General features: G+C 43.9%; 1 protein-coding gene across 1 annotated transcript in view; it reads right to left on the bottom strand.

Moving 5' to 3' along the window:
* Positions 1-24,990, bottom strand: part of LOC144792198 (phosphatidylethanolamine-binding protein 1-like) — a 103,946-nt gene that overhangs the window by 53,516 nt on the left and 25,440 nt on the right. Inside the window, exons 2-3 of the mRNA XM_078667100.1 lie at positions 19,256-19,365; positions 13,938-14,038 (exon numbers count right to left, since the gene is read on the bottom strand). Of these exons, the coding sequence (XP_078523226.1) occupies positions 13,938-14,038; positions 19,256-19,365 (211 nt within the window). The remainder of the gene's footprint in view (positions 1-13,937; positions 14,039-19,255; positions 19,366-24,990) is intronic.

Raw genomic sequence — 24,990 nt, forward strand, 5'->3', positions numbered from 1 at the left:
GGCTTCCTGCCTGGCCAGCACCTTCGCGTGCTGCCACGGGAGCTGGCACTTCTCTTCTGGTCTGCCCGCTCCGGCAGGCAGACAGGGAGACTCCTGCTGGTCCGGCCGGACCTTGGGGGAGTTCGACAGCACTCCCCCTGTGGGGCACGCCGGGGCCCAGAGTTGGGATCCCAGTCCCCTCCCCATTTGTAGGTCTTCACGGGGAGCGTGACGGCACTCCCCGGCTTCGGGTCTTCTGGGCATGGATTTGGGATCCCGGGGCCCCATGGGCAGTCTTCGCAGGAGCGAGACGGCGATCCCCGACTTGTCTTCGGAGTGATGGGGCTGGAGTTGGGATCCCAGGCCCCTGGGAATTCTTCACGGTGGGCGCAACGGCGCTCCCCAGCTTCTTTTATCTCGCGAGGGGGGCGCGAAGGCGCTTCGCCTCCCTGGCGCTCCGCCCCCCTCTGTCGTATTGGGGGCCAGGGTGGGCTCCTGGCACCCCATTCAGGCAGTTTCAGGGGGAGCGCGACAGTGCTCCCCGACTTAACTTCTTGTGGCGCGCCCCAGCTACTGGGAGCACTTTCTTTCTCCCTCCTAGTCTTGGGGAGTGTGAACTCAGCAGGGAGCAGTCTTCACTGGCTCCTTGCGCCAGCCTTTCACCTGGCTCTCCTCCTGGGCCTCTCTTCTCCATGCGCAGAGGTCCAGGCTTCTGCTCACTGGTCCAGGTCTCCCCTTGTGGCGCAAGTCAGGGTCCTTGACCAGTCTGGAGGTTCTTCTCTCCAGCTGCCCATGGCACCAGGCTCCAGCACCAGTCTTCCTCAGCACATCACACTCCAGAGAGAGCTCCTCTTCGTGTGCAGCCTCTTTTTAAAGAATTTGGAGGGGGCTGGCAGGAAGTCTCTGTTAGACCTATCAAACAGCGACACATCACCTCTCTGCCCCTGCTCCCTCCTTCCTGTCAAGGCCTCTGGGTTAGTTCAAAATGACGTCGTCCAGGGGTCTTATGCCACATGGTCTCTGAAAGCCCCTTCTCCCCTTGCTGCCTTCACTCCAGAGCAGCTTGGTGCCTGGCACCAGGTGAGAGCTGCTGATGGATAACCGGATAGCTCCACCCATCTTCTCTCCCTATTGGCAAGGAGACCTTGGCCTTTGGAATGCTTGTCGTGAAGGGCTAGGCCTCTGATGGTACACCTTGGGGAGGAAGGTCATTAATCCAGCCTGGCAGGGTCACACCCAGGCTCTTGTTATGAGCTAGTCAGAGGAATAGGAATAGGACATTTCTGGATGACCCATAAGCAGTACATCTATGGTTTTGAATTCAGCAAAATATTTCTTCTCACCTATGTTACAGTGGACTTTAGTGCGTGCCTGGAATTTGTAGGCCCTAGGGAAGTGAAACTATCCCATGTGATCCCCATCCTCATAGGGGAATAATGAAGTGGTCCTTCAGTGAAAACAGTAAAGCACACTTACTTTCCCTTATATGTTTCTTCCCATTGGGACCAGGGGGACACTGGTAAAATCCACATGCAGTCTCTTTCATCATGAATTCACTGTGGGTGGGTCCCAACTTATGAGGCTCTCCCACAGTAAAAGCTCAACAATTACGTGTTCAAAAAGCGAAAAATACGGAATGGTCAGATGGTCAGAACCATCTTCTAACACACTGCACACAAAAATAAAGCAAATAGTGACAGGACTTTATCCAGTATTACGGCCAGCATTGCAGGTACTCCTGTAAACAGTTATGATTTGTGGGCTTATTTGTCTAGATGTGCACATTTCTTTCAGCTTCATCCCCTACACATCTGTGGTTCTATTTTGTCCTCTTTATTGTCTCCAGGGGCGTGTCTAACATTATTTGTAATACAGGAAAGAATCAGTATATCTGGACAAAACTAAAAAGATGCAATGTTGAATGGTGGATTATTGTTCGATCTACCGAGTTATCTGATTAACTGGCATATTGGAATAGGGATAAGTAGTAGTAATACTTACTGGTTAATACCGTAAATTGTGATATTGTCTGTAATTTCATGGGCTTTGGTGTTGTCTGAAAATTGTGATAGTCGTAGGCACATCTGTATAATATTGTAGATGTCAGATGATCTGTCCTGCATGTTCTTTTTGAAAACTGGGTTGCTCCAACAGAGGAAAGCAGCAATCAGAATTTATAATTTTACAGTTATAGATATAAGAATTAAAAAGCAGTCTCTTCCCTGTGAAGACAACTAAATTAGTGAAGGAAAGAAGATGTAAGTGAAGTTTTGATGATGTTGTTTCATTGGAAGGGGAGCCTGTCGGACTTCAAATGGTAGCCTTGGCAGACGATTAAGGAAGAGCTTCTCAGTATAAGGGAAGGATGTACTGATTCTCAATGTCAGAGTGATTCTGAAGGTAATATTTTTTTATCATTAACTTTATCGAATTTACAGCATGCAGTCAGATCAATGTCAGCCCCCCCACGCTGCACGGGTGAAGGTGATAAATAAAAATCTCATTGACACAGTTAACTGTAAGGATGCCCACGTTTTGCTAGCATTAAATTTAGAGCCAAGAGCTCAAAGATAATAGTTGAGCTTACCAATTAAAATAGCCAAAGCCAAAACACGGAGATGGAATAAATACTTACGTGAAAGAATGCAGGAAATTGGCTATTGATCTGCTCTCTACATTTATTAGCATGAGCATGGTTTTACTGCGAATTGGACCACAGAATGAACTAAGAATATCTTTGTATTTCGATTCAAGAGAGTGACTTTAAAGCGGTTCTGCTGAGTATAAGGGAGGATGCATTATTTGATCAGGTTATTTCACTAACCTAGAAAAATTCATTTCCACGTATTTTTTCTGTCCCCTGGGAGTTGTGAATTATATGTGGGTGTCTGACAAGGTCCTGATGAAGCTGGTCTAAGCCATCCTACACCACCAAAATGCGTGTCGACCCTGTGTTGAGCCGTGTGCTCTGAACTTTAATATCTGTTTTTCTACAGAGGTTCCGCTGGTCACTTGTAACAACTACCGTGTACAGATGCAAGTTGTTTGAGGTTTTGTGAGAGTTTGCTTGTGTGTGAATGGGTATGGTATATTTATTGAAGCTACCCCAGCGATTTTCTGTTTTTCTATTGTATAGATCTGTTTTCAGAATATTGATTGTAATGATTGTGTACATTTTTGTTCTAGTTATGATCTTTTGAAAAAATACTTTTTCTACTTTGAATGAACAAAAGAAAAAAATATATATAAAAGATTATGAAAAATTGAAGTGATATAAAATACATGAAGTTATGCAAAAAATAAAGACAATGAAAAATCTTTCGGTTTAATGTCACAGTTGTGAATACATGTATAAGACTAATTGAGAAGAATCAGGTTCTGATGTAAAGGATTGATAGGCTATGAGGGGGGATATTTAGCTGGGCTAAGCCATACTTTCTGAAGACATTGCTGAGGGGAGAGACATAGCAAAATTCAACATACTATGTGGACTGAACACAACAAACTTGCTGGGTAGAGTGATTTCATTGTCGGTGGCCCTTCAGCGTCATGCCTGGCTGAGATATACCTGCTTTTCAGGGGATGCCACAGCCTCACTAATGGACATGCCCTTTGAGGGCTCTCGTCTTTTTGAAGAGATAGCGGGATCAGTGCTGGAGCGCTTAAGGATAGCAGATCTATGGCCAGCTCCTTGGCTTTCTCCATGGCCCCTCGTCAACCTCAGTCCATCTTCCGCCACAGAAGGGGGTTTTAACCGTATTCATACCTTCCCAGCCTTTTTGTGGCCTTGGATGCGGGTCCCACAGACTTTGTGGAAGAGGTAGCCGAAGGGCAGGCCAGTACACCGCCCCAGCAGCTGCAGCCTCCAACCCCCTTTAGTTTACCCCCCTACCATCAAAGGCATCCAGTGGGGGGAAGGATAGGCCATCACCTGCACCTCTGGAGTTTGGAAACACCTGACCATTGTGTTTTACAGATTGTAAAAAGAGGCTACTCCTTTCCCTTTAGGACAACACCTACACACGTCACCCACTTACAACCAGCTGATGGAGGACTACTTCTCCTTGTTCCATCAGGAAGTGTTGCTCTCTTGGCCAAGGGAGCTATCAAAAGGGTGCCGGCATCAGAAGTAGGTAATGGTTTCTTCAGCTCTACGTTTCTGTAGCGCTAATTTTTGATGCCCAAAAAGTACAGAGGCCTCCGTTCTATCCTAGACCTGCACCTTCACAATTTATTTCTGAAAACTGAGAAATTCAAAATGCTCATGCTACCTCAAGTCCTGTGTGTCCTGCACCCGGGAGCCCGTATGGTAGCGTTTGACTTGCAAGACACATGTTTCCACATACCCGTCCTGCCTGTCCACAGATATTACTTGCCATTCACTGTGGGCCAAGAGCACTTTTTAGTTTGCCGTGCTCCCCATCAGCTTTACCAGCATCCATTGAGTGTTAACCAAAGTGATGACAGTGGTTGCAGCACATCTTCGGATGTCAGGGATTCCCCTACCTCGATGATTAGCTGTTGAAGGAGGGTTCCCAATAGGTAGTTGTCCCCCACTTCAAGACTATGTCGAACCTCCTGCACTTGCTGGTGTTCACATCAATGTGCCAAAGTCACACTTGACCCCCCTATAAGGAGCTCCCTTTCCTCTGAGGTGTTTTGGACATAGTGCAGTTTTGGCTAGTCCAGGATATTCAGCCTTTGATAAAAATGATTCAGCCTCTATCCTGGATTTCGGTATGAATGACACCAAAGCTGTGGGCCACATGGCATCCTGTATCCTGCTTTTAACACATGCCGTGGGTATATGCAGACCCTGCAGTGGAACCTGAGGTTCCAGAGGGCACAGCATTAGGTTAATCTCTCCAACATGGTCCAACACTCAGAGGGAATTGTGAAAGATGTGCAATGGCGTGTGACGGACCATGATTGGGTCAATGGCAGATCTCTCTACCTTCCTCTATCAGAGCTCACTATAGTGACAGATGTGCCACTCCTTGGCTAAGGCAACCATTTGGGAGTGATGGAGATCAGAGGACTTTGGTATGTTAGAGCTTCCTATAATCCGCTTGGAATTGAAAGACTTTCTTCCTTTGATCAATGGAAGACAGGTACCTGTGTTCATGAACAATACAACTGCAATCTGGTACTGCAACAAACAGCTTGGAGTAGGGTCATGGACTCTTTGTCAAGAGGCTCTGTGTCTCTGGATATTCATGGAACATCAGGGTGTTTCCCTGATGAATTCACGCATAGCAGGCTCTTTGAAGGTCAGGGTGTACGAACTCGGAGGACGATGCCTAGTGGATCATGAATGGCGTCTCCATCCAGAAGTGGTGCAAGGTCTCTTTCAAGAGTGGGGAGAGCCTTAGCTAGATTTGTTTGCCACTGTGAAGAATTTGCAATGTCCGCAATTTTGTGCGCTGGAGTTTCCAAGGCATATTTCGGTCGGAGACGCTTTAGTCTTGAGTGGAGTTCTGGCCTCCTGTATGTTTCTGCCAGTGCCACTTCTGTCCAGAGTTCTCAAGAAGATCAGGAATGGCCGGGTACAAATCATTCTTGTGGCTCTGAATTGGGCATGGAGAGTCTGGTATCCCAAGCTGTTGAGCATGAGCATCGGTCCCCGATCAGGCTGCCTCATAGAGAGTATCTTCTGTTGCACTCGAACCTGCACACCCTTCACCTTTATGAGTGGAGATTGAGCTGTGACAGTTGACAGCTTTCAAACTTACTCAGAAAGTCTGATGTTATTCCAGCAGCCAGGCATCCCTCCACCAAGTCAGTATACGCTAGCCGCTGGGACAAATATGTGGCATGGTGTTCATATAGGAACATCAATCCGCTATCTCCACCCCTTTCTCAGGCTCTTCTGTTTGGTCGATCCTTGGCCCAGCAGAGCCTTGCTCTCAGCACAGCTACCTATGGGACATTTCAGCCTTTTTGTGGTTGTTAGACCAATCTTCTTTGTTCAAGTCACCTGTTGTGGCTAGGTCACACAAAGGTTTGCAACATATATTTCTTCCCGGGCCATTCATAATGCCCCAATGGAGCTTAATGTGTGCATACTTTGAGTCACTGCTCAATTGCTTTCTACATTTATTAACCATGAAGACTGCTTTTCTAGTTCCTATTACATCACCCAGAAGGGTCAGCGAATTGCAGGGACTCTCTGTACACCCTCCCGACACCATCTTCTATCCGGACAATTTGGTACTCCGGACACAGGCCTCCTTCTTCCCGAAGGTTGTCATTCCTTTCCATGTAGGCCAGAATATCACACTGCCTAACTTCTTTACTCCACCTCACACTTCAAAGGACCCAAAGAGAGAGTGGTTGCTCTATCTTGATCACACAAAAGAGTTCTGTGTAGACGATTAACTCTTTGTGGGGTACCTAGGGGCTAAGAAAGGGAAGGCCATGCAGAAATGAGCCATCTTAAGAGGAATAGTGCACTGCATAAATATCTGCTATGCACTGGCCAAGAAGCAACCCCCCTGAGGGCTTACGTGATCATTCCACCAGAGCTCAGGCTGCGACCACTGCATTAGCCCAAGGGGTCCCTGTTCTGGACATCTGTCAGGCAGCAACGTGGGCATCTCTGCACATGTTTACCAAGCACTGCTGCCTGGACAGTCAGGTCCATCGTGACGGGCCCTTTGTCCGTTCGGTCCTGTAGCACATCCTGCTTTAAATTAGGTTTGCGTACCCACCCCCTGGAGACATTACTTGGGTTTTCTATTCTAATATAAGGAATCTGCGGCTAGGAGACTCTATCAGAAGAACATGTTACTTCACTTTGGCAATGCCTTATCTGGTAGAGACTCTGTGTAGCCACAGATTCCTTACTAATCATCCCATCCTCCCCACTGGTAGAACTGATTACAGTGTCAGAGTCACCCTTCTAAGGGCCTTAGAATTTCCGTCCAGTTGTCAGACTCCATTGTGGCCCTGCATTCCTAGCATTGAAAGTTGTGAAATGAACTGACATCAGTGCTCTGGGGTGGCATTTATATAGGCAGTTCGGGCTGGACAGTTCCTATAAGGAACAGGGTCAAGACTGATTTGCATATGGCTGGGTCTGAACTGGGATGGTTAAGTGAGCTAAAGAACGATGATGGATTCAACCCAGATCTGTGACTGAAAAGTTTCAGCGCTCTGCTCATCATATCCTTGTATTTGCTATAGGCACTCATCTCATTGCAGGCGCAGACACCGCTGACACAGAGCCAAATGATGTCACCTACTGGTGCGCAGGGGTACTGCTTGAACACTTCTGGATCTAGTCTTATGCTTGGGGAATATTATGGTTAAGAATCTGCAGCTAGAGTCTCTACCAGAGAAGGTGTTACTGAATGTAAGTAACTTGTTATTTAGTTAAGGAAAAGACTGCTATGGTTAGAGAGACTAGGTAAGCAATTGTATAAGAAGAAGGGTGTGGAAGGAGAGAGATAGATACAGAGGTGAGGTCTCATTGAGACCAGGTGATAACAATGACATTATTGTGCAAAAGGAAGGTAGGAAGCATGAGAGTGTCCAGGAGTCCAGCCAAAAAAAACACAGCAAAATATGGACAAAGCATGAAAGGATATAGGGAGAAAATGGCACAAGCAAAGAATAGAGAAAGAAAGGAAAAAACAGACTGCGTGGGATACACCCAGTATGTGCAGGGGAGTGGAAGAAAGAAATTACACAATATTAAGGGGAGGGCACGAATAGAAGTCTACTAGAGTTCATAACCTGTTGAGGTGGGTTGAAGCGACAATACCAGGATGGGGTACGCATGGAAAGGTAGAGGAGTAAATGCGGGGAATGGATCCAGGTAGGGATGGGATCCAAGGAGAACTGGTACATGCTAGTGTACAAGAAGGTGGTGAAGCGGACAAGTCAAAGTGGCCATGGCTCTGTGGGGCAGAGGACTGAATGGAAGAGGTAGCCCAGCATTCAGAATACTAACTACAACACCAGGGAAGCTGGCATAAAGAAACAGCATGTCAAATTGAATGCTGGAGGGTGAAGGAACAGCATACTCCCATAGGTTCACCTCAAAATTGTCTGCAAAGCTTATTAACTGAATTGCCTTTAGCTAAGCTGTGGGCTGTGTGCCCTTACAAGTAAACTGAAAACATAAAATGTCATAGGACCCAACATGGATCCAGGTGGTAGGAGGCATCTTTCAGTCAGCATTACACCCGACAATCCGTGGTTGAAAAGGGGAAGACACAACTGTGCCACAAGATCAGCAAACTGAGGTCTAGGGGCAGATTTACTAACAAGTCACTGAACACAGTGCAGCAAGGCCCGTTTCTATGCTGTGTTTCGTGAATGGGAGAGAGCTGAGAAGGGCCATATTTAAACTATATGGCACTCTTCAGCTCTCTTCAAGTGCTTGCAACAACGCAGGCACCCTTGTAACATGCTACATGGGGGCCTGTGTTACGGGCAGGACTGTTTATGTGCAGGATCTTCCCAAAAAACTATTCAAAGAGGCATTTTCCTCTTTCTATATGTGAAAATGTGGGAAGAATTTGGTCTCATTTCTGTTTCTTTTCTCATTGAAGCAGGAAAAAATACATCTTCCCTTGTTCCTTTGCTCTCTTTTAGCTTAATCATCTGTGGAAGAAAATCCTGGCCCAGTTTACGACGCCAGCATCAGTGCAAACAATGCCCTTATGACCACACCAGAATTACAGTTCTTCAGATTCAGAAAAAACATTTTTGTAAGCCTATATTGATGGTGACTACTGGGTGGAGACGGATGAACCTAGCCATGCTAGCTTCAGACTCACTGCATAAGTAATGCAGGGCATTGGAGGAAATATGTTAGGTATGGAAGTGACTGTGTTGATTTCTATATACAAAATAAAAGGATTGAGAACTATGATTACTAAAGAAGGGGCATATCATCAAGGGGCCGCGATATAATGATTGCTTCAGCCTCAGTTTTTGGGCGAAAAGGGGCAATCATTTTAACGCATTATCAGCAAGGACACGCTAGCGCGTGATTCCATGCCTCAGCGGCCGTTTACTTTACGCCCAGCATCGCAACGCTAATGATATGCAAAGTGGGCGTACCTTACTAAAATAACATGGAAAATGTCGCTAACCTCCTATAATCAATCTGCCCATAAACTTGCGTAGCGATGATAAAAGTAGCGCTAACCGCGCTTATCGCTGGTTTCTGAATGCCTGCTTTCAATCTGACTTAGACATTATATCCTATTGGAGGTGGATTGTAAGTATAAGTCCACCTTGCCCTATCATCAAGGATTTGCCTGTTGCTGTGTTTTTATTGCTGGATCTCCTGAGATAATCGCACATTTTGCCACTATCGCTACATTTTTTATCACCTTGGAGATATGTTTTGATGATAACGCGCTATCTCGGCGATTTAATCCAGCGATAGCCGGCGATAATTAAACTCGCGCTAAGCGCAGTTAGCGATAATTATCGCTGGCTGTTGCTGATACGCCCCGAAGTCTTCTCTGTTCCTCCCCTACCTGAAGCACATAACAGTAGACCCACAAAGAACAAGAGAGATTAGTCAACTATTTCTAACCAGAGGCCTTCAAGGGAGGGCATTGCATCAAAAGTGAGTGGAATTTCATCAGATAAAAGAGGGTTATATATTTTAATATCAGGGCCGTATCACCAAGCTGAATAGTGTATTGGCCATGCTCGGGCCTTGAAGGAGGGATGTTAGAAATAATTTTCAAGTCCAAACTATTTCTTTTGTCTGAGGAATTTCAATCTCACACTGTGGAACTGCCTATCAAATCCCCTTGAAGCTCTGGAGCAAAGTTCTCAAACTTCTTGTGGTGCCCGAACTACAGCAGGAGGACACTTTTAAGGTCCACATGACCTCAGGTGGAGTCGTTTTAGACTCTCCGGGGAAGATTTATCAATGGATTGCATTGTCTTTGGACCATGCAAGGGCGACACAACTACTAATTCTGATTTATCAAGCCATGCAAGGTCACCTTGCGTGGTTTAATAAATCTAGACTAACAAAATGCAGCACAAATAGCTTGGTTGTGTTACTCTGCCCAGGGAGGTGTTTCATGGCTAGAACCCAGGTTTTCCCACGCATCCACCCAAGGATTTTGGGGCATTCCCATATTAACATTACTGGTAGACCTGGGAAGGGGCAAAATGCTATACCTCCCCAGGTGAGGCATAACGAGATGAAAAGTTTCTCCTCTTTTGTTCCTACATAGAAAGAGGAATATGCCTCCGGGGTTGTTTTTGTGCAGGAATGTGCCCGTTCCTGCACAAAAACAATCCTGTCTACTAAGCAGGCATCCATGCACCATGGCGCAAAGGTGCCTGCTTTGAAGCTTGGCAGCACATTGTGCACCAGTGCAAGTAAGTACAGGAATGTACCGTATCATGTTAAACATGGTGCAATCCTGCCCTTTCTCTTTCACACAGCAAGGTGGCTTGCTGCACTGCTCTGCATGAAATAATAATAAATCTGCCTCTTTTGGTGACTGGCAGAGGGAAACAGCAAAGTCCAGTCCACGTCCAGTTGCCTCTGGTCAACTAGCATTGTTCACAGGAATGTCCTCTCCAGCTTTTGTAGGTTCCTGTAGACACCCAGGGGATCAGCCTCATGATCTTCAGAGACCGTTCTGTCCTTGGGTTTCAAGAGGAGGGGGGTCCGAACTACTCAGGTCCTTCTTGCCAGTCACAGAAGCCAAGTGCAGCAGATTGTCTGCCTGCATCCTTTTGCAAGTCCAGCATGTTTCTGAGGGTCCAGACTTGTACGGTTCACCAGCCTGTGGGGGGGGGGGGGACACCCTATGACTAATTGTTTTACTATGACCAATGGAGTATAGGCTCCCAGGCCGTGACCAACTAACTTTTGCCATAATTCCTGTCTGCCTTACTGCAAACAGGCCAAAACGCAATGTGTCAGAGCAAATGCACTATGGCAAAGGTCTTTTGCCACACTAAACTTGGGCTCTAAGGCTGTGGGTGTGAGTGGAGAGTGCACCCTGGTAATTCTAGTGCCGTCCCACATCTAACACTATAACGCAGTTTGTAGCACTCTCCGTACCCACAACAAACCTAGAGGCTGACGCCTGGTAGGTCATAACATAGCACGTTTTTTCAGTAAAAGGCACTAGATAGACAAGAATTGTCTTGGCATCCTGTTCTCTCCCTGTCAAGTGTTAGGTGTGGCTCAACAGACCTGTTAAGAAGGATTGGACATTCCAGTGTCTACAGAATGCCCACAACCTCTCTTGTAAATTAATGGGTGGAATTCCGAGTGTCATCTCTACCATTCAGGTCAGCCTATTGTTTGCTCCTGGGATGCAGTTCACACATTTTGCACGACTATTACCAGGCTTGAGTAAAGGCCCAGAGTTTGCAAAAGTTAATGTTATTTAGGTTTTTGACAGCTCAGGCAGATTAATGGTAATTTTCTATATATTAATTCTATTTAACAAAAATTCGAAATCCCTCTCGTTTGGACTGCAAGACCTGCCTAACTGAAAATAGCTTTTGGGGATTTATTGCTTAAGGGACGCCGTCATGTTAATTTTCAACATGTGACACTTTTAAATACCATCCAGCCAAGCTTTTTGGCTACAAAGCTTACATAGGAGTGACTTACTAACATTTAAAGGGGAGGTTTTTACCTATTAAAAAGGGTTAGTTTAACCGTTCGCTTGGCAAGCTTTACACTGCAGCAGTCATACTACCATGGTAGCCCTGATGTTATGTTTTCTTTGTCGTACTGAGTGGAGTGTACAATAAGTGCTGCAGTTCTCAGGTGACTTTTCCATTTCCATGCCTTGAGTGCAGTTTCTACATCATACACTACGGCATGCCAATCAGGGGCGTAACACAGGCCCCTGCAGCCCCCCCGGTGCGGGAGGACCCTCAACCTCCAGGGGGCCCCGTCACACCACACTTCTGCTGGGGAGCTCTTGATTAAGTCCGGAGGGGGCCCCTTCACATACCCTGCAGGGTGCCCCCCTTAAGGTTCATCACGCCACTGATGCCAATCAATGATTAGTCAATGCCTAAAGGTTTTAGGGTTTAGATCACATACCCTGTGCACTGATAGTAGTGCCATAGTGTTGAGAGTTTAAAACAGCAATAAATTCAGCGGACAAAAGTGTTGAGCATGTAAAAATGAGCAATTTCTCGTGCCCACTTTATCATTTTACACAAAGATTGTGTCTTGCAGCAAAATGAGGATTTCATCATGTTTCAGATTTATTTGAACACATTCTATATTCATTACAATGGATGCCACATTCAGTTCAAAGCTTCTCATATTCACTCAAACATTGACAATGTTCATTTTAAGGCATAACAAATTAATTTCAACTGTGATTACATTCATAGTAACATATATCAGATTCAATTCAGTGTAGGTCATCATCATTTTAACACTAGTTATATTACTTTCAGTGCATGCCATACTCATTCAATTGTGTATCACATGCATTTAACATAGGGCAAATTCATTTTAAAACTTGTTTTATTTGTTGCTATGCCTGTCTTATCCATTAGGACATGAGTAATGTTTGTTCCAACAGATCAAGACGTAATATAACAGTTGTCATTTTCCTTTGATAGTGTCATTTTAAATTCAATGAACATGTTACTTGTGTCAACATATGTCATGTATGTTTCAACATGTGTCAGAATTATTTCAAGATGTGCAATATTCATTTCAATTTATGTATTTAATTCAAAGCTTCTCATATTCATTTAAGAGTGGGCCATATTAATGGTAATGCATGCCAAATTACTTTCAACTGTAATCATCTTCATATGAACACATTTTATATTTAGTTCAGCGTAGGTCGTGTTCATTTTGACAATAGTCATATTTATTTCAACTTATTTTATATTTGTTTGAACAGGTGTCATATTCATTTAAACATAGCTTGTATTCATTGCTGATTGTCTGGCATTCATTTCATGTGTTTCACGGTCACTTTAAAAAGTGTTGCATTCAATTTAATATGTGTCATATTGATGCCATTGGATGTTGTATTCAGTTCAAAGTATCTCATATTCATTTAAGTGTGGGTAATATTCATTTTAATGCACATCAAATTAATTTCAACTGCATTCATATTCATGTGAACATGTTTCATATTCAGTTCAGTGTTACTCATGTTCATTTTGACACGTCATATTTATTTCAACTTATCTTATATTCATTTGGACCTGTGTCATATTCATTTGAACATGGCTTGTATTCATTTATGTATGTCTGATATTCATTTCACATGTGCCACATTCATTTTAAAGAGTGTCAGATTCAATTTAATATGTGCCATATTCGTTCCAATGAGGGTCATATTAATTTCAGCACCAGTCTATATCATTTCATTAAGGGTTATATTCACTTGAGGTTTTGTTCTATTCTTTTAAACAACACCATATTCCTTTCAACATAGTTGTTATGCATCTCAGTATATCTTTTATCCAGTTCAGAGTGTGTTTTATTCCAATCATCCACTAGATAGTATATTCATTATGCCATGCTTCATATTTGTTTTGACACATGTTACATTAATTCTGGTGTTTGTCAAATTCATTTTGCAGCACCCCATGCATTTCAGGAGATGTCCGACATGGGGATCTGTAATTTTGACATGAATGGCTTCCCATACCCCCCTGCATCACGCAATTAGCACACAAATCCATGGAGGGATCAGACACATACTTAGAAGAGAAAGGCCCTAATTTGCGCTTGGAAAATCATATAGGCCGTGCTATGCCTGTAGAAGATGAAAGGCCATCCAACAGCAGGGTGGCTTTCACCAAGAAACACTGATACTAACCAGAAGTTTAGACGCGTTCTCGTATATCTTATTCTACTTGGTCTAATTTTCAAAGAAGGGCAATGTCATTACAAATACAATAAACAAATCATTAGATATATCTTTTTCGAATATAATAGTCTTAAACCACAATTAAGTCATACTGACCTGTCCCTTTACCGGGCCCGGATCCAACATATTCTGATTGGACACATCCAGAACTGAGATCATTTCCCTTCACATTTACTATTATGCAGTGGTGCCATTCCCTAAAGTGAAATAAATCATCCATTGTGAGAGTGTCCGTGAAAAGATATACAAATACAATACAGATTGATTAACACCTTCACATCCTAGTGTTTGTCATGTGTTTAATCTCGACGAATAACATTCCTTCTATGCGGTGTTAAGATGTCTTAACTGCTATTGATACAATTAGCTTACTGGTAAAACTTTTTAAATGTTAGCCCTGCACCATAGCAACAATATTCATATTTCCAATGGCCTACTCATGATAATAAAGGGGGGGCAGCATATTAGTGTATACAGGAGCGGCTCCTTGAAGCATCTGCTCTGTATTTTACTGTAAAAGCAGCACTTGCCTTCACTTCAAAGGGGAAACCAAGATCCCACCTGCAGATGGGTGCCTTCAGTGACTGCAGTCACAGAGGCAGAGTGTTGTCTTAAAAACGTGCTGGTGCTTTATGTGCATCAGTGCTATCTGTATTACAGAAGATGCCATATTACATACTGTTCCCCAATGGCACAACTGACATGTGCAAACGTTTTTTGCACCCTCTGGGCACAACGGTATTACAAAGGGACTGCATTTGCAACATCCTGTAATACAATAATGGTGGTGAACCAACAACACCAGTGCCATCTTTAGAGGATGTTCCTTCATTTGCATGGAGGCAACACTTCACATCTGCACCCACGTTCATATTACAATGTCAGAGGCGGTCTGCGGGTGCACATTCAGTGCACCCCCACTGAGCAACTCTCTGGAGGTGAGAAAAAGGGAACCATGGACCTCCAATATATTCCCCTGCAGGTGGTTCCAGCCACTCACTTGACATGCCTGCTATGGATCTCTTTTCCCTCTTTGAAGTCCAGACAGGTGCTGCTTGCACAGTGAAAGACCAAGCAGTTGTTTCAAGCGGCCACTTTGTCATTTACTAATGTTCTGCCCCCAGGGCAGCAGCATATGAGATATGACTGGGATGAGGAATGCCTTGTAGCCCGTTAACTAAGGCAAAAAAGCCCAGCAAGCAATATCAGCAAAACGTACAGACCTGGACACATTACTGACATGCCCTATAGAAATACTAGTGATCTTCCAAGATTGTAACTAATCGCTATACACAACTGCAACACACAAGAGCAGAAACTTTTCCTGCCTCTGTTTAAAATCACTCTCCCAGAAATATACCAATCACCTGAAGCACCAATCTCCACTGAAGAATTAGTGGAAGCAATAGATGCCCTACCAACACATAACAGCCCCGTCCCAAAAGGCTATCCAGCAAAATATTACAATCAATCTCTGCCTTAATAGACATAATTCTGGCGTTTTCGACCTTTTCTGGCATAACAAATGCAAGGCTCTTCCATTAACCCCTGTAACAATTATAGTCTCACCTGTAACATCTCCATTCCATTGGATTCCCCATAAGCTATAATAATTAGGGATTAGTGTCAATAGAACACTTCGAAATATGATGCAAGATAAATTGGGCCCTCATGCTGATGAGACACGGGGAGACATAGCTTGCAAGTCCCAACTGAATCTCTTCCTCTGGTGAAAAGCACAAACCATCAAAATGAACATAATGCCCCACTTAAATTGCATTTCTGCCATGCTCTCACTGTGTGCCCCATCAAACCTAAAACGCACACTATCTCAGTTACTGAAAGCCTACTTGTGGCAAGGTAGAAAACCCATACTTAAACTAGCTAAGTTACACTTGTCCACATAATGGGGTGGGCTTCACTAGCAACACATAGTCACACAGGTTAGCCTTCCAACTAGCACGACTCGGATAACATATGCAAGAGCACATTAAACCCTCATTTAAATTAAGATGGAAAATCAATTATGGGAACCACCCCTGGCAGGGGACTGGTGTATACCAAAGGCAAACTGAAAAAATGAACCCTATCATTTATAGCACCACATATGCATGGCATACATCCCATGGGATGTTACTCATAGATGGGTGTCTGCATAGTGAGGTAAAACTCTGGGGAAATGGTGCGGTCTGTATGCAGCGGGTGAAGAACCATTGTGGCAGAATTCGGAATAGTTAGAACTCTACACTAGGCCATCTGATCTCAGGTGACACTCGATCATATGCCAAAGCACAGCAGAATTTGATCTTCTACACTGACATTTCCGGTACTGCCAAAGTCTGGGGCACTGAGTTTGTAAACCTTATAGGAACAGGCTCAATAACCTTACCAGACTCCCTGATTCTATAATACCCGCTCACATGGGGTACATAAAAAACGAGTCTCAGGATTATACAATACAATCACCGATCATGTATTATCACACCCAACTGCTGACTACTTACGGATATGTTGGACGGAGAGACTACGCAGACCAAGGTTGCAAAGATACCTTACTGAATCATGACAAAAAGCTTTAGGAAGCCAGAGTCAAATTAAGCTACTATAAAATACTGCAGAGGCGTCATCGGCTCTTTGACAGGCTGAATAAAGCGTATCTGGCTACAGACTTGTGATGTTGGAGATGCTCAGCTCTAAACAGTGACATTGTCCATATTTAGTAGGAGTGCCCCATCCTCCAAAAATACTGGACGGGGGTTTGATCCTGAATAACCCACGCCAAAGAGATTGCGGCTCCCCTCAGTATTAAAGCAGTGTTCTTCCACAACACAAAATAACAAAATACCCAAAAATCACGGCACACAGAGGCAGACCCATTGGTTGTACCCGTTTTCCTTGAAAAATTATTTCATGGAATATAATTACTGATTAACTATTTCACATAAACTATATATTAGTAACTTGCTGGATATATGGCATTTACCCTTTCATAGAAACCAACTCCCAGAATGTCTTTCATTTAGAAATTTACTTTGATTTAGAAATTGTCTTGTGCTTGCATATTTTTAGAGGTGCATATATTTCAGACTTACTTGCAGAAACATTTTTGCCTGAGGAATTTATTAATTACTTTACTTCAGGGAACATCACTTCAGTTTTAAATCTTTAAGTTGTAAATTACTTCGGACACTTAATTCACTGACCCCTCACCCCCAATACAGACCATCCATCCCTGACCCCCCTAAGCATAATAATTTTTCCCCTAAATGCCCCTCCCCCTGCCTTAATTACACCGATTCCTGACCCCCTAACACCATGACCACCCTAAATCTCACCCAGTCCAAGACCAAACACTGTTTGCCTTTAAACTCTGCCCAACCCTGTCTGCTAAAATCCCTCACCACACCTAAACTCAGTAAAGAGCTGAACGCTAAAAAAGTCCTAAACTTTATTCATCATGGAACCTTAAAAAGCCCTCACCAACACTAAACTATGCCCATCCATGAAACTTAAAAATCTCCCAACACCCCTACACTCCGTCCTTCCCTTACCCTAAAAACCCTCACCACTCCTAATCTCACTCCTCTGTGAATCCTAAAAACCCTTTACCACCCCTAAATGCCACCAATCATGATCGCAAAATAAAACCATCACCATCCTTAACCTACCCCCATCCCTGAATCCTAAAGCCCCTTTTGACAACTAAACTTCACATATCTATCACCCCTAAAATCGATCATAACCCTTCCGAATGGCCAGAAAAATCGTCACTACCCTTAAAAATGATCTTTTCTTTTAAATGTTTCCTTTAATTAACTATGCCACAAGTGAAATGAAATATCTCACCCGGATTCCTGATTTCTGATTAAGATAGGCTGGCGGAATGATGGCTCTACAGAAAGGGAGGGTAGTACACGAGATATGAATTACAGTGATAAGAATTACAATCTGTGGGATACCCTTGACATAGTTACCTCTGTGCCCCTTATCCCTCCCTTCATTTTTCTCCTTTCGTTTTTTATTAACCTCTTTCTATTCAAACATACTGTTCACCTTCTAACAACCCTCCATGCTCTTTTTAGCAGATGCCATGTTTAAAACCTACAAGGCAGTAACTTGTGTACTTTGAATTAGCATACTTGGCCGTATCAACTGTACTATAACATAGTTAATGATGGTTGGAAATGTACTATTGTCTTTTCTCCTTTTGTTAAAATAGCCTTGAGAAAATAAAAGAAAATGGCCACAGAGGGTTCCCGGGGACACTGAGGAACCTCCCTCAAACGTTTCAATTTGAGACATCAACCCTCTGTGGAGATGCCGGAGGTCATTATCATCTCTACAAATGCAGACCAAGCCGGGCCTACAGTAAAACATGTGGTAGTGGTTTGAACTGCTGCCTCTCTGTTTCCCTGTTCACTCTCTCGAGTGCATGCACTACTTCAAAGATTATTTTATATGTAATCTGGTACAGGATCCTAGTCTGTAGAAGGAGGACCAATGAGGGTGCACCAGCACAAACTGGGTCAGTGCACCCCGATATATAATACGGACCCCAAACTCTTACTTTAAAATCTGCCCTCACAAATTGTCTGATGTTGTTCAAGTCTTTGGGTTACTGAGCCTAGAGCCAGCGCACATGCGCTGCTCTGAGAGACTTATTGAAGAGGAGTAGGGAATAAAAGCCCCATCCACTCTCCACCTATATTTGCCATTGGCTTGTGTCATTGTCCATCCTAAATGCTGGCTTCTGATTTGTCAATAGGCTTGTTAGCCCCTCCTTGGTACTGCCTCCTCTTCATTTGTCACCTCCCATGGCTGCTGGCCCTTCTACTTTGGTTGTTACACGGTTCATGTTATTTAGACGGTGAGAATTATTTTCTTTAGTCAGGTTCTCCTAGTGTAGGCACAATATGCTTTGGTGCCTTCTTTACTCCCGCCGTCCCTCCCGTTGTCCGTGCCTTCTTCCCCCGCCCACCCGTTGTCCATGCCTTTGCCCTCCGCCCGCCCTCCCGTTGTCCATGCCTTCGCCCTCCCGTTGTCTCTGCCTTCTCGCCTCCTTTCCTGCCCACCCTCCTGTTTTCACTGCCTTCTCCTCCTGCCCACCTTCCCTCCCATTGTCCGTGCTTTCTCCCCCCCAGCTTGCCTTCGCTCCCATTGTTCGTTATGCCTACTTTTTGCAATGCAGTAGGTTTCGCATAAATGCAAGACCTTTTACATTGCAAATGCTTGTTATAACCTTACTTCACTATCTTAACCTCCTTAGGTCCAAAATATTTAGCTCTTAGCACAAAATGTGGTTTAAACTGCTACGTACAGGAACTCTTATCTACACATTATTGATTGCAACATTCCTTCCTAAACATTGGCCACTTTTGTACTATATGTTCATTTCATAGCCTACTGCATCTTACCCGAACTTAGGATCTTCTCTGCTGGGGACATCAGGGTCTGTAAAAACCACAGTATAGAGCTTGCTTTTGTCCATTCCTGGCCAGTCAAAGACTGTTGGTTTGTCCTTAACCTTCAGTGTTTAAAATAAAAAGGTATAAACTGGCATTAAAAGGCAGATTTAAAAAAAAGTAATGTAGCACAAACCTTGTTCTATTGGATACACTACTGAGTAATGCACTGCATATGTTTGTATTGAAATTTTCTAAAATTAAAGTAGGGTATTAAAAAGGTTTATTCTTAACATGTTTTTAATATATGGTTTCCTAGAGCAGTAATGGACAAATAAACACATTTCTCACAGTCAAAAATATACAAGTTTCAAGACTAAAATGTCTTTATAGGACAAAAGGTTATATATAACTTTTTTTAAATGAAAGTGCGTCTTCATAGATTGGGGAGTGTGTTTGTTTTTGGATACGTGGGTCAGTTTTGCAAGTGAGGCCCCATAGCAGTGCCAAACTCTTGCTGGTCATTAGTAAAATATACTTCTCTAGGAGAATAGTGAGGTGGCAAACTGACACATTCCAGGCTGTGCTGCTGGGCCAGCCACCTGGTGGGAGCGGAAGGTGGCACCTTGGCCACGTGTTACAACATAGAGGCAGCACAGAAACTGCTCGCTCTCCGCAAATTCCAAGCTTCACAGACTTCTCTACAGACTGTCTTAAAGAAATCCAGGTCTGAGGCAGGAAGGCGTCAGTTTTAACAACTGGGGTCTTTCCCCAGCTGGGAAAGATATACCCCTTTTTAGCACTTAACTATCAGGATAGTAAGAAGATATAAAAGTCTAAGGCAAGTTTCTTCAGCCGGTCCATTGCGAGCTACCAGTAGCTCACACACCTTCAGAGTAGCTCTCAGCCTTGAGTTCATTTTGCAAGGATCATGTTTTCCTCTTAAAGTTAGGGGAAGGCTTTGCTTTTTTTTATATTATCATCATCGAGCTGTAGATAGCAGGGCCAGATAATGAGCAGTGCTGGACTCCACTTTATTACCCAGGTGGGGTGCAGAAGTGAAAAACTAAAGCATTTTAAATCTTGAACAAAAGTCCTTGTCAACTCCATATTTGAGCTGAGAACAGAATGCTTCTGAATTCTTTTAAATTGGAGAAAATTAAAATGAAGAGTTAATTTAATGATTAATTTAAATCTTTATTTTAATTTTCTCCCATTACAAAGTGTCACATTTACAAACAGCATGTATCCTACTCCTAGTGCCCAGTGCACATAGTGTCGAATTTAGAACTACATTTTGACATTTAAAAAAACATAGCTGTATTTTTTAAAGTGTAGAAAAATTTTCCATATCCTCAACATTTTTACATTTCTACCATTTAAAAAAATTGTGCCAAACATGGCGAAAGGTATGTCTTGTGCCACAAGTACACACGACAAAGGCTCTCATTCACCCATACCCATTCATTGCACACATATTCATACATCGCATTAGACCATGCTCTCACTGAGACATGTGGCAGCCCTGTCATAATGCCCCTAGTCTAAGTGTTTTTTTAAAACCATAGTATCTGGCTTCACGGACATTAGGCTTAGTCAATAAAATTCGGCAGGGGGGTATCTGGTAATAATAAGCAAGTAGTTTGGCCTTCGGTAGCTCATGATGATTTTCACTGATCAGAAGTAGCTTTCACTGCAGATAAGGTTGGAGACCCCTGGTCTAAGGCTTCCTCTGGGAAGGTGCTGTGCTTTATTACATACACTACCAAATATTACACACAAATTAATAAGTATGTACAGCAAGGCAGGCCATAATGCCTATTGGGGCCCTCTAAAGGGTCTCTCAATACAACAGGGTGTGCACATTATAGAAAGATCCTAAAGGTCAGGTAACCCATTAAATATACCTTAACCCACTTGTGCTGGAGGCACCTTTAATGATCCATTAAAAATCAAATACTATCCATGTGCCTAACCCAACATTGAGACCCTCCACGCCTTGAGACCTTCGCGGGTGAATAGCCACGCTTAACAAATACTGATTGATTGATTGAACATGAGGTAAGTATTAATAAAAAGTCAGACCTACTAGCTCTGTAAGGGTGTTGCAACAGCACAGGTAAAATATGCATACCAGTACAATGCTCATTGATGTTCAGAATCCTGGAAGAGGGTACAACTTTTCATGAACATAAATCATAGACAGTGATTCACTGTCAACAAGGTACATATATGAGTTTTCAATATAATACCGTTTGTCTTCTATCTTCAACTAGGGGTGGGCAGAACTCAGAGTATCACTCTGAGCAATTCTGCGGAGTTGCATAAAAACTGAGACTCCACGGAGTTCTGCGACTTGTCAAAATTCAACACGTTGTGCTTCTCATGCAGTAAAATCAGTGTGAAATGCACCACGCAGCACTCCTGAGGGCACTCTTTCTCAGTGCAAAAAGTCTCAACTTGCTGCACCTGCCCGCTTTGAGAAATCTCGCTGGGAGGCGCAAGAAAATTGCACCCGAGTAGGCAAATTCTTGCTTGTTAACTTAACTTTGTCGAGTCGCATGTAAAAAAAAAACCTCTGCCACATGGCAGTTGGCAAGGTTTTGCTGGAACTCCGCGTTTCAAGCGGAACGTCGAGTGGGCAAAACTCCACGTACTCCGCCAGCAGAGCAGAGTTTATCGCACACGCTTATCTTTAACATGACTGCCAAGCATTCACAAGGTCCAGTAACAAATGTCAATTCATCCCAGAGGCTCTAGACTAACGCCCCAGTTCTAGGTGTACTTGAATTTGCAAGCAAACTCTCTCCACCCAATTCTTTCTGTGAGATTAGCCAAAAATCTAATGAGGCTCCTGTGGGGGCCTGCCACTGTCCTTCCTGGCGGTCCCCAGAGCCAATTCGATTTGTTAGAAGTCACTTATTCCTCCTGGGCATCACAAGCGCACAATATGTAAATTCTGACATTGCTACATTGGTCTACTGGGGGCTGCTTCTTCCTGGGGCACTGTCCTTTGATTCGACTACCACAGGAAAGGGATTTTCTTTTTCTTTCTTTGTAGACACAATGCACCCATCTTTTTTTTTTTTTTTTTTAGGCAGGTGCCCTTGCCCCACCTGTGGGGATACGTTTTTGGAAGGTTGAATGGTAGCCCAAAATAAAACCCAAGTATATGAAGGAAAGCTAATATGGCCAAATTAATATTCTATCTGCACATATTTTTTCTATTTTGAGTCTAAACGTATATTTTAGCCATACTTTACTTTACAGTGTGACCACAGCAAAAGCAACCTAGGATAATGGATTATTAATAATGCTGGGGATAATGAAGGAAAAATGGGTTGTCTTTTGTGCTAATTTGCAGATGTTGGTTCGTGTTTTTTTAAGCATTGGGTAAGTAATGGAGTTAGCTTTATGTTTGGGGTGGGGATGATTGTTGAAGTTCCTTCAACACAGCTGAGCACATCTTAAAAATTTAATTTATTGTTAAAGAAATTTAAATCTTTTACATTTCAAATTATTTCCATGTTACATAGACTTCATTCAGTTCTGATTTTAAAGTTTAATTAAAACTTTTGGCGTTTTTTTTCTGTTAAGTTCATTTTTTAGTCCAGGGTTCTTTCGTGTTTCTGGTGGCCAGCATTAAGATGTTAAAGAGATCGCATGGTCAAACAGGCCAGGGCCTCTGTGGCTGTGTGCTGTTGACCACCTTGTGCTTGCCTACCTAGAACATTTGGTTGTATGGTAGGAAAAGGCCAGATTGTTATGAAGCTTGTAACCGCTAGCAGCGACAAAAGATGCTGGTGGACATTCGCAAAATTCAAATTTGTAATTTGCCTGTAATTACCAACTATTGCAACGTCTAGCAAGCACCCAAGATGTAGCAGCTTGAATGGTAGTACCTCTTTACCAGTCAAACCAACTAGAGAGTAAATGAATATGATGACGCTTCTTTTACTTTCTAGAAATTCTCCTGGTAGGAACCTTTGAGAGCCAGTAGTCCTTGAACTCGCCTTGACCTTTCGTTGTATGTTTGTTATTCTTGTGCTGCAAAGGAACCAAGCAACTTCCTTAAATCCAAGCATGTAAACGCAATGCTCAAAGTTGCCATTTGTGTTTCATGTTTTGATCGAGCCAATAGATCTGTGACTTGCCTTACTAATAACAATTGTATTTTATTGCATGTCTGACTGCCTTTCCCTAACCTGTCTCTGATAAGTGGGTAGGGCAGGGTAGTAGTCGGTCAAATACCAGCCTAATAGCCATATGTCAAACCCGCAGTCTGTTACGGCTTTTGAGCAAACACAACTTGACATCCTGGGACTTGAGAGACCACACTTATTAAGAAAATGATCATAGGCAAAGCCATTAGGTCTCAATTACGAGATCTTTTGGCCTTGTGGGTGTCTTTTAGCCATATTGTACATCCGTGCTTGAAAGTTAGAAAAGAAAGTGCTATGAAATGGCCAGAACGGGCAGCGTCATAGTGCTTTCTTTTTTTGCTGATGGGCCTGGGGAAAGTAACAAGCATTTACAATGCAACGGTCTCGCCTTTGCAAAAGTTAGAGCTATTGGCATTATAAATGACAATTTTTTTATTTATGGGTTGGTTTTGAACACAGATAAATAAATGGCATTGTCATTTACAATGCCAATAGCTTAATCTCTCGCAAATGGCACACACAAACACACAGACCCACACACACGCAGAGACCCACACACACACAGAGCCCCCCACACAGAGCCCCCCACACACACACAGAGCCCCCCCACACACACACAGAGCCCCCCCCCACACACACAGAGCCCCCCCACACACACAGAGCCCCCCCCCACACACAGAGCCCCCCCACACACAGAGCCCCCCCACACACACAGAGCCCCCCCACACACACAGAGCCCCCCTACACACACAGAGCCCCCCAACACACACACACACACACACACACAGCCCCCCACGTGTGTGAGGGAGTGTGATGTTTGTGGGGTTCGTATATGAGAGTGCGATGTTTGTGGGGGTCTTGTGTGAGGGAGTGCGATGTTTGTGGCGTTCGTGTGTGAGGGAGTGTGACATTTATGCGTGACTGGTGTATATAACGGGGATACTTGTGTGCAGGTAAGTGAACAGTGTTCTGGGAGAGAGAGAGAGAGAGACAGTGTTTTTGTGTTAGTGAGAGGGGAAGTGTGTGTGGGGGCAGAGGGAGGAGACGGTGGGAGAGGGAATGTAAAGGAGACAGGAGAGAAGCGAGAGCGCCCTGTTGAAAGGAGGAGCCACGCAGGTGAAATGATGGCAGCAGGCCCTGGGGCCGCTCCCCTCCATCTGTACGAGGGTCTAAGACCGTGGCAGAGTGCCCATGGGGTGATGTGCCCCATAACATCTCCCTCTGTGCTCTGTCTGTCCAACTAGCTGCCCAGACAGGCTGGCAGGCGGAGGGTGAAGCAGACAGCTAGGACAGAACGACGTGCACAGTCACGGGTAGAGCACAGTCACGCCCCTGGGGTTCGTGTGTGAGGGAGTGCATTGTTTGTGGGGTTTGTGTATGAGGGAGTGCGTTGTTTGTGGGGTTTGTGTGTGAGGGAGTGCGATGTTTGTGGGGTTCATGTGTGAGGGAGTGTGACATTTATGCGTGACTGGTGTATATAACGGGGATACTTGTGTGCAGGAAAGTGAGCAGTGTTATGGGGGAGAGAGAGAGACAGTGTTTTTGTGTTTATGAGAGGTGGAGTGTCTGTGTGTGTGTGAGAAA

Source organism: Lissotriton helveticus, chromosome 11 (genome assembly GCF_964261635.1).
Source record: "Lissotriton helveticus chromosome 11, aLisHel1.1, whole genome shotgun sequence".
NCBI lineage: Eukaryota > Metazoa > Chordata > Amphibia > Caudata > Salamandridae > Lissotriton > Lissotriton helveticus.